Source organism: Prionailurus viverrinus, chromosome D1 (genome assembly GCF_022837055.1).
Source record: "Prionailurus viverrinus isolate Anna chromosome D1, UM_Priviv_1.0, whole genome shotgun sequence".
Lineage (NCBI taxonomy): Eukaryota > Metazoa > Chordata > Mammalia > Carnivora > Felidae > Prionailurus > Prionailurus viverrinus.
In genome coordinates this window covers 90,358,222-90,372,848 of record NC_062570.1, presented here as the reverse complement: position 1 = coordinate 90,372,848, position 14,627 = coordinate 90,358,222, and the positions used below count along the sequence as shown (strand labels likewise).

At 50.0% G+C, this 14,627-nt stretch overlaps 1 protein-coding gene across 6 annotated transcripts in view; it reads right to left on the bottom strand.

Moving 5' to 3' along the window:
* Positions 1-14,627, bottom strand: part of PRR5L (proline rich 5 like) — a 73,855-nt gene that overhangs the window by 13,342 nt on the left and 45,886 nt on the right. For 5 of the 6 annotated variants that reach the window (XM_047878828.1, XM_047878834.1, XM_047878832.1 and 2 more), the window contains exons 5-7: positions 11,716-11,773; positions 6,696-6,787; positions 3,344-3,481 (exon numbers count right to left, since the gene is read on the bottom strand). In XM_047878828.1, coding sequence (XP_047734784.1) covers positions 3,344-3,481; positions 6,696-6,787; positions 11,716-11,773 — 288 coding nt within the window. The remainder of the gene's footprint in view (positions 1-3,343; positions 3,482-6,695; positions 6,788-11,715; positions 11,774-14,627) is intronic. The other variant, XM_047878833.1, reaches the window with a different exon arrangement.

The following is a 14,627-nucleotide window of genomic DNA, read 5'->3' as shown; positions in this document are numbered from 1 at the left end:
ATTTCTCTGAGATATTTCTCTGTTATTTCTCTGCCTTCCCTCCCCCGCCCCCCCACCCAAGTGTTTCCCCCACTACGATTAATAAACGCTAAACAGAGAGGGGCAACAGAGAAAGGAGAGGAGGCAAGAGGTGGGAAGAAAATGGGTTAACAAGTGCATGGTTTGGAGCTGGATGGTTTTCTCCCAGGGTAGCTGCTGGACAGCCTGGCTTGCACACAGCCCTCAGCCTGGCCGCCGGACTGCTATGTATTTGCAAGGCCCAGTGCAAAATGAGAATGTGGGGGTCCGTTACTGAAAAATTATTAAGAATTTCAAGATGGCAGTGGGAGAGAATTAAACCAAGCACAGGGCCCTGCTTGGCATGGGACCCCGGGTGACTGCACGGGTACCCCTCAGAAGGCACTGTTCTAGGATGATCTCAGAACCTGTCTGTACCTGCCAGGAGGAACCAGATCTCCCTAGTGGTCAAAACCGCTGGTTCAGCCTCTCCCTGGAGTAGCTTGGGAGCATACAGCCCATAGCAGGGAAGTTGGAGCCCCTTGCATATTTTGGGGAGGGAGAGGTTTGTTCAGTGACATTTTGGAAGAGCACTGGAAAAGGGAGAGAAGGCCTGAGAAATGGCTCTTTTCTCTGTACGAGTCAGGCAGGGAAAAGCCAGCCCCAGATCTCATGGCACTGGGGAAAGTGGGGGTCTGGGGAGAGAAGGGAGCAATTCTAACTACTGGGACCCAAATTTCCTGCAGTTGGAATGATCCCAGGGCACGGCAACCTGCAAGGTGCATTCAGACCCAGCAGCTGCCATCCTGCTATTCAAGATGACAGGCCTGGACTGGCCAAAGATCCCGATTCGTCACTGTCACATTCCCAGCCCTGGGCTTTATAGCTCCCAGGGTGAGGAAGAACGTGGGCCAGAACTAGTCCCACGAGACCCTTGGGGGAAATAACGCCAAATGCCCAGCATTAAAGGGGACCATCTTAGAAGCTTATGTAGCATCTCCCAGGACCCTGGGGGGACTGCTGGAGGGCAGGCAGTTGTAGCTGGGCACGGCTCGGTGGGCAGGTAGCAAGAGGTGAGGACTGGATGACAGATCCAGATCTTACAGATTAGGACGTGACCTTAAGCTGGTTGGCCAACTCTCTGAATCTCCACCTCATCTGTGAAAACAGGAAAACGGGGACTGTTTCCTTGCCCAACTTCCCAGACCTCTGTCACGACCATGGAGTTTCTCCGACTGTACTTCTGTCCGCCAAGAGACAAATCCCAACTACGTGATGGTCACTGTCAGGGGATGTGAGGCCAGAGACCTGGGGTCAGTCCTACTCAGGCTCTTTCTGGCTGTGCCATCACTTGCGGAATGGGTGTTCTGTTCACCCTTCCCCGGGCCTGCTATGTGCTGAAGGAACAAGAGGGAGGAGCAAACATACAGACCTGCCTTGGCCTGAAGGGGACCGTGGACCCTGGAAGACTCTGCTGTGTAGGGAGACACAAAGGGGGTGCCGGTGTGGCCGCAGTTTCCAGGTGAGGCTGGGGAGGTGGGAGGACCGGAGGCCAGGGTACAGACTGGGCTGCTCTCCTAAGATCCCACCGGGAAACTCACAGACAGCGGTGTGGACTGGGGGCCAGGATGGATGAAGGAAGCATCTCCCAGGCAAGCAGGCTAACCCCTACGGGGCTTCGGGGGGATGACGGCGGCTTTCTCATGTGATTCTTGGGTTGTCCCATGTGGGAACGTGGTGGGTGTTTCTCATTAGTACAGAGACGGTCCTTTTTGGTCTACTGTCAGCAGGTGGGGACCCCCACCCCAGTTCTCCCTCCAAAAGAACAAACAGCAACAACAAAAAAGGAACACCTGTCATCCCTAAAATATTATAAATGGAAATAAGAGGGGGAAAGCCCAACTCCTCTTTCCCAATTGTCCTATCCGAAGCCTAAAGGGCTCATTTTCTAGACTTTTTCCGTGGGATGCAAGCTCTGCTTTATGCATCCAGACATGAGCCCACACACACACTTTCTGACCCCCACGCTTCTCCTTCCCTGCCATAAACATGCCTGAGCTGGCTTTCCAGACATTTAGGCACCCCCTCGTCCTATTAGGCAGCTCTTGCTCCTCTGACTTCAGGAAAGGGGGAGAATGCCCAGAAGGATGGCCTAGCTTAGACAGCCAGAAGGCAACAGCAGCTGGGGGAGGGGAAGACCAGGGCCCCAAGCCTGCTGTTCTACCCCTGCCAAGAGGGCAGCAGGGTCACCACCAGCCTGACCAACGATGGAACCGGCTGCCCTGGGGAACGGCTCAGACCTGATGCTGTGGCAGCTGGACTTGTTACAGAGGTGGAGGCATAGTTGCCATCTTCTGGGGCTGTCCCTGGGCTGCAGCTCTGTTTCTTGGGAATTATGCACCCCCGTCCATCGGATCGGGCTCCCTGACGCCATGTTTATGGTACTCGACCCAAGGTCATGGCTGACTGGCAAAGGGGAGTCATGTAGCCAGAGCTAGACAAATCCAATTCTTTCCCCTGAGTGTACATAGCTCCGAATCTTACCACCTCTTGCTGAGGGAGCTTGGACAAACACACACTTCCCGGGTTTCCATTTTTTCATCTGTAAAATGGGAATAACAACACTGTCCGCCTCATAAGGTGGTCGTTTTTGATTATCTGATTCAGAAATCAGCCAGTAGCATTAGCTCATCTTCCCACTGTTGACTCAGAACTGGGATTAAGAGACAACCATCTGGGTCAGCTCTTGGTGGAAACACGGGAGTTGTGTGTGGGATGCCACGTTTGGTCAGGCGCAAACCAAAGTACTGAATACAATTCTGCAGAAGGAGGGAGAAAGGGAGAGACACCAAGTCCACGAGGCACCGGGCAGGGCCAGGAGAGGTAGCAGCAGAGAGAAACAAGGCAAGACTGGTAAGTGATGAAAGGCTGGCAGCTTTGGGGCCTGACGTGGTCTCACTTCTGGCTGTAGTCTCTTAGGGTGCCCACCTGCCCGGGAACCTTCGGGGGAATTCCTGGTCTGGCTTCAGCTACAGCAGGCTCTTGTGGTCGCGTGTGACTTATGGATCACTGACATGCAGGAAAGGGGGGAGGGTGCCGCTTCCTGAATGACAAGACCTGCTTCTCTGGCCCCCACTGGGATCCCAGCATGGAGCACGGTGCCAGGGGCCTCACAGGCACTCAGTGGAGGTACAGCAAGGGAACGAATGCGCTAAGGCCCAGGAACAGCTACACTAAAGAATACGAGCTAAGCTAAGACGTTCAAGTTGTTTGGTCCCTCTGCCATCCCACAGGGTCTCTTCCTCCCTTGGCCAGGTGGCCACATCTCCACCGGGGCCTCACCCACCTGCAGGACGAGCAACATCTGGACAATGGATGAGGGCGGCTGGGACCGGGCCAGCAGCAAGTCGCCTGGCTTCACCTTCAGCAGGACCAGGTCGCGGAAGCCCAGCAGAGAGATCTGGCGGATGGTCAGCTCCTGGCCCTGGAGAGGAGAGAGGGGGCAGGGCTGGGAGGTGAGAGCCCGCTGGATATGCCACTAACCATGGGGGTTCCAGGACAACCAGTGTGTACAGAGCACCACGATGGGCCGGGATGAGGTGTCTGCAGACCTGGGTGGGGAGAAGACTGCCAAAAAGTCGAAGATTTGGCCCCTTCCTCCCCCCGTCCTTCCGAATGAAAACCTCATTTAAGATTAAGGTGTGACTCAGAGGTGCCTCGTGACTCAGTCGGTTAAGCGTCTGACTTCAGCTCAGGTCATGATCTCACAGTTTGTGGGTTCGAACCCCGTGCTGGGCTCTGTGCTGACGGCTCGGAGCCCGGAGCCTGCTTCCGATTCTGTGTCTCCCTCTCTCTCTGCCCCTCCCCAACTTGTGCTCTCTCTCTCTCAAAAATAAATAAAACATTAAAGGAAAAGAAGATAAGGTGTGACTCACTCAATCCGCCTCAGTGACCCAAGATGGGACAAGATACATGGGGGCTATGCTGTCATGGGGGGCAAGGGGCATTCAGGAAGGAGGAAGAAAGGAAGATGGGGGGAAGCGAGAGAAAAGATCAACACTAGCCCTGCCCCCCACTTTCAAGGCTGCTTCCTCAACTTTGCTTAATATGTGAGTGCCTGGCGCATGACAGGCAAAGAAGGAAAAACACAGGGACTCGTTTTGACCATGCAGGGTGCAGGCGGAGGATGAACATAACTAATAATCCTAAGAGCTGATACTACCCAAGCTCCATGTGCAAGCCATGACTCTAAATATTTTAGATGGAAGTAACACGTTTAGTCGCCACCCTTTCGGATAGGTACTATTACAAAACCTACCCCGCAGATGAAAACCCTGAAGGACAGGGTTATGGTACTATATCCAGGGAAGAGCTGGATCTCAAACATTAACCGGTTGATTTTAGAGCTGCCAAAGTTTCCCAAAAGAGAAAGGAGGGCCCCTTTCCTAGACTCTCCTTTGCACATATATGTACAACACACACCAAAGATGGGTTGCTCTCGGGAGAGCCAAAGATATCATCAAGGCACCTGCCAAACAGGATGTAGCTTTTCATCCCACAAGTCTGCCAAGGCTTAAGGAAGTTTTACGTTTCCCGTAACTCCTTAGGGTTACCATCCCCGCATCCCCCCCCTCCCTCCACCAAGAGATGCACACAACCACCACGAGTGCCTTCCAGGCTCGGGTCAACCACCCCCCTCCCTGATTGCCTTCCCCACCGCCTTAAGGTGCTACAGTTGCTACTTTTTGCCCCACACGCCAGCACTCGACACTGACCGCCTGTCTCTTAGGTCTCTGCCCTCGCTTCCCCTCCAGGGTTCCTTTCCCCTTATGAGGTAGGAAGATGAAGGCAAGCTTCCACACCCTTGAACACAGTAGGTACTCAAAACCACACCTGTCCAGTGAGGAAGTAGGTGTCAGACACCCATCCAGGCAGGGGGCTCTAAGAAGGATCTAGCTGGACAAACAGACACCTTGGTGTGTTACCACCAGTAGTGAGAACCGCTAACTCAGGGCTTCCCGCGGTGGGGTGTCTGGAACAGCAGCGGCAGCAACAGCACTTGGGAAACTGTGTGTGGGGAAGCGGATGGACGGGCAGCATCACCTGTCACCGGAGCTTCTGATTCTTCGAGAGAAGCAGGACAGTAACGTCCTCAGACCCTCACAGCTGGGCTCCCGCTTGGATGTACGTGAGGGCCCTTCTTGGCCATCTGACGATTGTCCCAGGGCCATGCTCACTCAGGTGCCACACTTCCATTCTAAACCCATCTGGATACACCCACCCCTTGAAATTCCATGCCCACCAGGTCCCAAGAGAGAGACCCGGGTCTATACACCCCCGCCAACAGGATGCCAAATAAAACAGAGGATGTCCAGTAGAATGTGAATCATTTTTTAGTAGAAGTACACCCCAAATGTTGCATTATTCATTGTTTATCTGAAATTGAAATCTAACTCAGCATCCTGTCATTTTATTCGCTAAATCTGGGAATCCTACCCTAGGTCTGTCTTCTTAGGACCCAGTGCTGGCCTAGTGACTATCACAGGGTACGGGGGCTGAACTGTCTACATAAATGCTGCAAACCCCCTCACGGGGGTAAAGGATGGACCCAAGGGTAAAGGAAGGGAATCAAAAGAGCAGTGAGCTGTGCAGGCCAGAGGCTTCTACTAAAAATTGTTAGGGGCAGGCCAGAAATGGAAAGGAGCTCTGTAGGCATAACTTCCCAATGTTTAAATATTGATACATATTTAAAAGAATTCCAAGCTCCCATAAAATACCATTCAGAGCAAACAAAGCATGTGGGCCCTTAGGTCTGGTACCAGGGTCATTCCTACCACTGTTGATGGCTCAGCTGCTATGCCCCACACCCACACTTCCCCAAAGCCAGGTGAGATAGGAGCCTTAAGCCCAAGGGCGGGGTGGGGGGGGGGCAGTGTTAATGCAGGATGGAGAGGTGAGTCTGGGAGAGGAACATCGATTGGTACACCTGCCTTCGGGGGCGTCTACTCTGCAGTGGCAATGCCTCGTCCTGCTATTAGACTCTGCGGGAAGATGGAAGGAAATCACCTCAAGTGTTAGGAGAAGCCCAGGTCACACAATAATACCAAAGAGATGCTACTCACTGCTCACACGAAATTCCACATTTGGCAGATGAAACCGAGCTATGCTCAGAGAAGTGAAATGAGTTTGCCCAGGACCAACTACTGATTCTCAGTCTAGTGTTCTTTCTGCTACATCATGTGGCTACTTGTCTTCGGGAATCCCTTACAGAGGGCAAGAAACATTATTCCTTTCCCACAGTTTGGTACAACAGGAACCCTGCCTTAAAATTGTGCTTCAAAGAAAGGGAGGGGGGAGCAAAGAAAGAAAGGGACAGAAAAGAAAACAGTTTCCCTACCCCATCTCTGCTTCTGAAAAGCTGGAAGAAACAAACCACTCTGAGAACATACAAGGCATATTCAAAACCAAGAGGGTGAGGAGAGCCTACAAATTGCTAGTTACGCAGGCGCTCTCTCTTTGCTGGAGGTCAGATGCTAAACACAGACCAGAGAGCCCTTCAAAGAGCCCCAAGGTCCTTAGCCGACTCAGGCACCCAACGTCCTGCCTCTCCCCGGTTCACCAGGAGGCCCGAGCTGGCAAAGGCCAAGGAGTGAGACAGAGTGCTGAGGCCGGCAGGAGGTCGTTCCTCCGAGACTGACCTGAACTGGATAAAATATTGCCTGCAGGGTGGGGAGAGTCTCAGTGAAGAAGTGGTCCCACACTTCAGCCAGAACCTCAATGCGATTTTCACCTACACGAGGGCGAGAAGATGGGAGGGGAGAAAGAAAGAAAAAGAATTTGTCATTACTTGCAGGAGAGGCTAGAGACTGCTCCGTGTCAAAGGGAGCATGGGGGCAGGTAACTCATGACCTACATTTCATCTAGGAGGCATTGCTACAAGTAAACGTGGGAATGAGTGGAAAGACTTAACTGAAAAGAGGCAAATATGTCTTCTTTCCCCCAATCCAGGAAAGGGAGCTGAAGTCTGGAAATCACAGAACAGCTGCTGCTGTGGTGAGAATGGTAACAACATTCTCAGGCACTGTACTAAACTCCTCATCTACATTTCATGAATAAACTATTCCCTCACTTTACAGGCTCAGAGAGACAGGCCAGGTGTCTAGCCTAACATCACACGGCTAGAAGGCAGAGCTGGGATTCCAGAATCCATGCCCTTGACCAACATTATCTGGGACGATCACATGCACAATTATATATTGTTTTGATTTTCTAATCACTACGACACTGGGTTTTTATTCTGGATTTGAGCTGTTGGGACAAGGAGGTGAAAAGAAGGGCCTGGAAACTGTCACTTCCACCCACTGGTTTGCAATAACCAGCGGGGAGAGGGAGGCAGCGTATCACCTGCAGAACTCAGGCCCCGCCTCCTGATGCTATACTTACGCTCACCCCTGGGATCCTGAGCCACTGGTCAGGCACCGCTCCCAGGCTGGGTGTACATGGGTCACCCAATGCCACCAGAAGGCCGTGCCAGGAACCCCGCACCTGCAGGAAAGGCTGGCACTGGCAGAGAGGAGCCTACACGGTGGCTGCTTTTTAATGACCTAGATAACAGAGCTGATTGGGCACCATCTTTGCTCATCTGAGGCCGAGAAACTGGGTCGGCCAAGATTAGACACTGAAAGATGCGTTTGGCAAAACACTGCCAGTTCCACTGAACAGATCTTGAAAGATTCATTTAGCCTCTTCCGCCTATTAATTTAATGGACAATAAAAGCAGCGGCTGGGAGAGAGAACAGAACAAGGGCAGAACCAGCAGCTAGCGGGGCCAAAGATGCATGGATTTTTGAAAGCTTGGAGAGACACACGCTAGGGGAAAAATGCAAATCCATAGTCCCCTGTAATTTGCCTCACAAAGTGCTAATTACACGTTGTTGGAATCACTGATTGACTTCTCTGTCTCCTCTCCTAGAATGGGATGGGCGTCTGGGTCCTGTCTGTCCTGCCCCACCATTATTATTTCTGGTGTCTGGCATGTTGCCAGATCAATAAATTACTTTTTAGAAATCTCTGAGTGAATGAATCACAAGTATCAAGGGTACAGGCTTTCGCAGATGCTGCGGCTGGTGAGTGAAGGGGGTTAACATTTAGCCCCAGCATGGGACAGGACACAACAGGACTTAATAATTAGCTCCAACATTTTCCTTTGGTCTTAGATCAAGGGAACATCCGCAACACGGGCAATCTGGAGGGGACAGTCTGTTTCCTTCTTCTGCATCCTCACCCTCCTTCTCTATTCCCCTAAGTATGTGGATTTTATTTCAGCCCCTCAGGCTCACCATGCTCTGTACACCACAGGGCATTTGCATGTGCTAGTCCCTTTGCCTAGACTATTCTTTACCCCTCTTTCTGCCTCACCTACACCTGCCTATTCTTTTAGTTTCAGCTCCAGCATCACTTCTATAGCAAAGTCTCGCCCATGGGTCAAACCTCCCTCCTACAAACTGTATTCTTTTTTTTTTTTTAATCTTTTAAATTTTTATTTATTTTTGAGAGAGAGACAGAGCAGGAACAGGGGAAGGGCAGAGAGAAAGGGAGACACAGAATCCCAGCAGGCTCCAGGCTCTGAGCCCGATGCGGGGCTCGAACCCACGAACCGCGAGATCGTGACCTGAGCCAAAGCCGGACGTCCAACCGAGTCACCCAGGTGCCCCAGACTGTATTCTTAGTACCTGCTGCAGTTACAGTGTTATATTTCATAATGATTCGATTAATCTCTCTCTTCACCACTGGGTTATGAGCTAATCCACGAGGGCCTGGAATCCTAGGATGGTTTTGTTCACCACCGTGTCCCCAGCACCTAGCAAAGTGCCTGGTAGATGGCTGATAATCAACCAATGTCTGAACGAACCAATCTTTTCAAATGTAGGCTATGCTAGTTCGTGGCAGGGAGGAGTCGGGGAGCTCAAAAGGAACATCTGACATGTTAAGCCATCCTGGTACCCAAAACCAAGGTGAACCCAACACCCGGGGAACGTACTGCACAGGAGAAAAGGCCATATTCCAGCTGCTTTATTGACGGCCTGTATCCTAAGCCTTCCATTATAAAGCCCAGCAGAGGCCTTCCCGACACGAAGGAAGGGCAGGAGAATCCTGCAGATCTGTGCCGGTGCCCGCTTATTCCCCTCCACCGCCAGGATGGAGAGCTCGTCAGCACATGAGGTAATCTTTCAACCCAGCAGCAGGAAGGCACCTCTCCTGGGAACTCGGGTCTAATTGCTGGCTTCGAACTTCACAGAGTAATGGAGGTTTTGGAAAGTGTTCAGAGAAGAATGTCCGACTGACACAGGCTAACAAAACAGGGTGACCCCGGGGAAGAAAGAGTTTCAGGGAGGTGACTTCACCTCCAGAAACAGCCCCTAAGGACTTAGCTCCCCGCAAAGATGAAGGGGGCTGCACAGAAGCTTCTAGACAACCACCCTATAAAAACTGTCCTCTAAATGTGCCACAGGAGTTTAGATCACCGGAAGCCCATAGAAGGGGAATCAGGGACTCCTTACGGTCAAGGCCACGAAAGCTCTGGGAAAGATTCCTGGAAGAAACACGGCAGATCCTGCCCACAAAAGATCAACACAAGGATAAGAGCTGCCTCTGTCCTTTCTGCGGCCATAAGGGACACATGTACAATGTGTCCATAAAACAATTAGGTCAACAGAGTACGGTCTGTTCAGTGATAGGATGGATCCTATAGCAAGGGAATCCTTTCTGTCAAATAAAATCTTTCGTGGGGTTGTAATACATGAAATAAAAAAGTGGAGAAGTTCTGGCTGAAGACAGGAAAGGCCCTTCAAGGTTCTCCACCTCTTTCACTGTGCAGAGGTGACATGCAGACCTCATGGCCAGCACGGACCCGGGGAGAACCCCCGCCCTGGTGCCCCATGGCGTGCTTTAGGGCAGAGGCAGAGAACCTCAGATGACCTTCAGCCCCATTCAGCACCATTCAGCACCATTCAGCACCATTCAGCACCCCATTACCCCATTCAGCACCATTTCTGAGCCTTCACTCCAAATGTATCCGTGTCAAGCGTCACTGGAATAAGAGACATCGACTCTTCCCTGAAAACACTTACAGACCTGGTTTTGCTCGGTATCTTTTTCATGAAGCTGGTTTCCCACATTTGCAGGAGCATGTAGTAACCCCTCAGGTGACTTACAGACAAATAATGTGGCCAGAGACCACGCTTCCCTTCCCCCCCTTTACTAGGCAGCCACTGTCCGTACTTGTGTACTGGCCCGACTGTTAAATGCAAAAGGGGCACAAAATCCCTGTCAAAGCCACTCACTTAAAACTAAGACCCTGGGCTAGTGGGTGTTTATAAGGTTGAAAAAGCCTGAATACAGCTATATGGAAGGAAAACAAGGCTACAAGTTCAGTCAGCTGTCACATATATGGAAGTTAATTTCTAATCTCTATTCATCCAAAGGTCTGCTGAGCACTTACTGTGGGCCAACCACCGGAACTTTCCGGTGTCAGCTTCTCATTTGTCTCCTACTTTGTCTTCCCAGGGGACACTTCATGGAACAAGAATCTCTTTCCCAGGGAATGGAGGTGAAAAAAAAGGGATGCTCTATGGCCTGATATGTCTGGGACTAGTAGTAAATTTGACCTACAGATAGAGGTCTTTAGGCTAAAGTACCAAAAAAAAAAAAAAAAAAAAAAAAAAAAAGAAACCAGTTTGTGGACCTACGGCATGCCAAGTATGATGCTACGCCAGGTACACTCCTTATACTCCTTATAACCCCTAGCCCATTTGGTCATTTTAAAAATGATAAAAAACTGGGGCGCCTGGGTGGCTCAGCCAGTTAAGCATCTGACTCTTGATTTCGACTCAGGTCATGATCTCACGGTTCATGAGTTCAAGCCCTGCACTGGGCTCTGCGCTGAGCATAGTGCCTGCTTGGGATTCTCTTTCTCTCTCTATTTCTCTCTCTCTCTCAAAATAAACTTAAAAAAATTTTAATAAAAAATTTTCAAAAATAAATAATCAGTAAAAACCAAGGCTCAAAGGAACTAGAAACTTGGCAAAAATCACCAAAGAAGTAGGTGGTAAGCTAAGGTCAGAATCCACCTTGGAGGCAGCTGAGAGGTAGCCCTTGATAGAGTCCTGGGGTTGGCCACTTCTTGCCTTGGTCCCATCTTCCATCTCCATTCGGTCCCTTTCTATTCTGTCTGCTGGGCTCTAAAATCTTTTCAGGCCAGGAATCTTCCATTGCCTATCAAATCATACGCCATTCAGCAGGGGCCTGTTTAGCCTAATGCCCCCCAAACAGGTAGGCCTCCTGTCATATAGGACCTCAACTAAGATGAAAAAGGCCAGTTAGAAATAGCCTGGGTCAGACGAGGGAAAACAGCACGTCAGGATCCGTGGTAGAATTTATCCCTCCACAGGGGACCGCCAGCACGCATCCCGTGAAACACCCTCGGCGAGGGTTCTCGGAGAAGACCACCCCAATCCCACCTCATTTTTCGAAAAACAGATCTGACTGGCACAGCCACAGTGGCTGGCTCCAAGCAAGTGAGGCCGCTCGCGGGGGGAGCGAGAGACAGGGTGAATCACTCACTTGGAGCCTGCCACTCTTGGACAGAAGCATTTCAGCTGTCCAAACAGCAGAGGCTGAGTCACAGGGCCCACTGTACGAGGGCTGCCTTGTACTTGCCTTCACACAGCTTAATCTTCTCCTCCACAAACAACAGGCCTTTGGCAAGAAGCTGATTCTGTCAAGAGAGAACAAAGAACACAAGGGTTGGGCTACTTCACGCACCGACAAAATCTCTTCCACGTCCAATGGGCGAGGGCGCGGGGCTCTGGGCCCTTGGATGCCAGTCACGCTTCCAAGTACTAGAAGCCATCTGTCCTCTTGGAAGATCAGGCTTCGGGAGAAGTCAACAAGACATCCCACGGCAAACGAGGGAGACGAGAGCCAAACTCAACCACCATTCCATGCCTCCAAGCAGGGAGGAGGCATGCCACAGGCTTGGCTGAGTCCTACGGCAGGCCTGTGGTGGACACCCGATGTCCTTCAAGCCCTTCATCTAAACTCAGAAAAGGGAGCGTTGAGGTAATGGGAAATTGTGCAGAGATAATATATTTTTTTAAGAGATGAATTTAGGGTTTCCCACGCAAGCATGAAAGAGACTGTGTGCAAAACCTTAAGCAGCCGTGAGTATGTGTCCACCAGTGAGGGTGTGCATGGAAAGCTGTGGAAAGAGAGAGTACGGTTAAGTCCTTGTGCAATTGTACCTAGCAACTGCTGAGTGTTCTGCGCATGTCAGAGGGTTTATATCCTTCATTTCACCTAATTGCAACCCTCCCAACAGTCCTAGCCGGTTGGTGCCATGACCCTCACTTTACTGACGGTCAGTGAAGAGACCGCCTACAGGAGACAGACCAGGTCTTCTTAGCTCCAGAAGCCATGTTCTCTCCACTCTGCTTTGTTGCCTTCTAGCAAGTCTCCCCACCCAGAGCCCCCTTGAAGGGCTAGCGCTGGTCCCATAAGAAGTGGAGCAGCCTCTTCACAGGTCACAGAAGCTCCAAGAGCAAGGATGCGCTGGTGCCTCTCCACTCACCTCACATTATCAGATTATCAAAGTCCTATGCTTAGGGGGCAGGGGGCCCATGGTGATCTGTATCCTACAGAAAACCTAATGCATTTCTTAGTAGTCTCCTTTATAAAACCTTAAAACCCTGTTGCAACGATGACAATGATGCAAACTCTCGTGCATAGCAGAGTGGAAAGAATTTGGATATCAGACGGGGGCTCAAGTCCCAGCTCGGCCACACTCGAGCTGTGTGATCCTGAACTTTCTCTAATACTTGACTTCCTCAGCTGTAAAATGGCACCATACCAGCAACATCATAAAGTTCTTATAAGACTTAGTCATTACACACACACACACACACACACACACACACACACACACACACACAGTATCTCATGTCCTTAGTACTCAGTGGTAATGGGCATTGACGATAATAGCTGTTCTCTTAGCCCATCTATCTTCACAAAGGAGTGGGAGTTAAAGAGAGTCGGTAATGAATGGGCCTACATCAAATATATTAAAATATTTTGTCAAAGGAACTGTCACATTTCTGTGACTCACACATATAAACCAAATTTCAGAAGCCCTATTAAAATTCACAAGAGATGATCTAACTTCAAAAAGTAGTTGGCCAGCGTTTAGTGTCAAGATGGAACCCCAACTCAAAGTCAGAATGACATCTTCTAGGAGAACACCAACTCTGTTAAAGGAGACAAAAATCAATTCCTTTACATAGAACAATGGAACCGAGAGGTAGTTCCAGTGAGACCCCACCTGCAGTCTCCACCTTCCAGCCAAGCAAATGAATCCCAACAGCTTCTGGGTCAGAAAGCAAGAAAACACCACTGCACCAAATTTAGACTATCAGAAGCAAGGCTCTGTGACAGCCGGGCTGGACAGGAAAGGACTGTGCAGGTGCCTTCCAGAAGGCGGTCGCTCCACCTGCATGTTTCTGAGCAGCTGGGGCCTCAAGTCTCTGTGTGGGTCCCTATCACCCATCCAGGTGAAGTTCTCAGAACTTCCCCTGGGTGCTCTGTGCAAGGGCTCCTGATGCCATTAGTCTCTGTCACCACCTTTGATGCCAACACAGATGTCCCAGGCTTCTTCCAAAACAACTTTACAACCTTCCAAGATGTCATGTTTCTGCAATGCACCTGTGGATGTGATTGTGCCTCCCTCTTAATGCAGTTTTTGTGACTTTGTCCTATGACGTCTACATTTTAAATGGCAGGGGTGGGGGTAGAGTGGTGGGAGAACAGGAACTACTGACAAGAGAGAGATAAAAGCCTAGTCCAGGCGATGTCATGAGTTAAAGAAACAAATTCAAACCCTGTATCATACTCACTAGGTCCTTAGCGGTGAAGGCCATTTCTTACTGCTCTGAGAACAGTGCCCCAAACATAGCAGATGTTAATAAACATTGGCTGAATATATATATTGCCTGTTTTGGTGCTGAAGCCCATTTTGAACTTTTAAGAAATCAAGATAAGAGACAAAATATGTAGAAGAGGGGAGAAAGTGATACAGGGTCCCTAAATCTGTTGACGTTTTCTTTACTTGATAAAAATCACTCTGTATCTGTACCTTAAGGGATAAGCTTTAAACGATGGCTCAGGTTCTTCTTCCCTCTCACTCCTACTTCTCCCCCTTCAAGGAGACATTTGGGGAAAGAAAAAAAAGACATTTTTTTTTCAATGAAAAGGAATGATTTGTGTATTATGGAGAAATGGAAAAGAAAATACTCTTTTAAAATCCTCATGATACACAGCATGGCAGTTCTATAACTTAGGCCAAAATAAGAGCAATAGAAACTTGGGCTCAGGAGGGGATTTAAGGAGCCTCTAGCCATATTCTGCCATCTCCCCAGCCCTGTGGTCAAAATCCACTAGTCACATGCAGTTTTGAGGCTATTTCGGTGGACTCGTCCTTTTCCAGGAAACTAAAGCACCTTTCAAAAGCATCTTGCAGATTCTTCTATCCGTAGGCATTTGTGAATTTTGCTCTTATTTTACAGCTGATTAACTGGTCT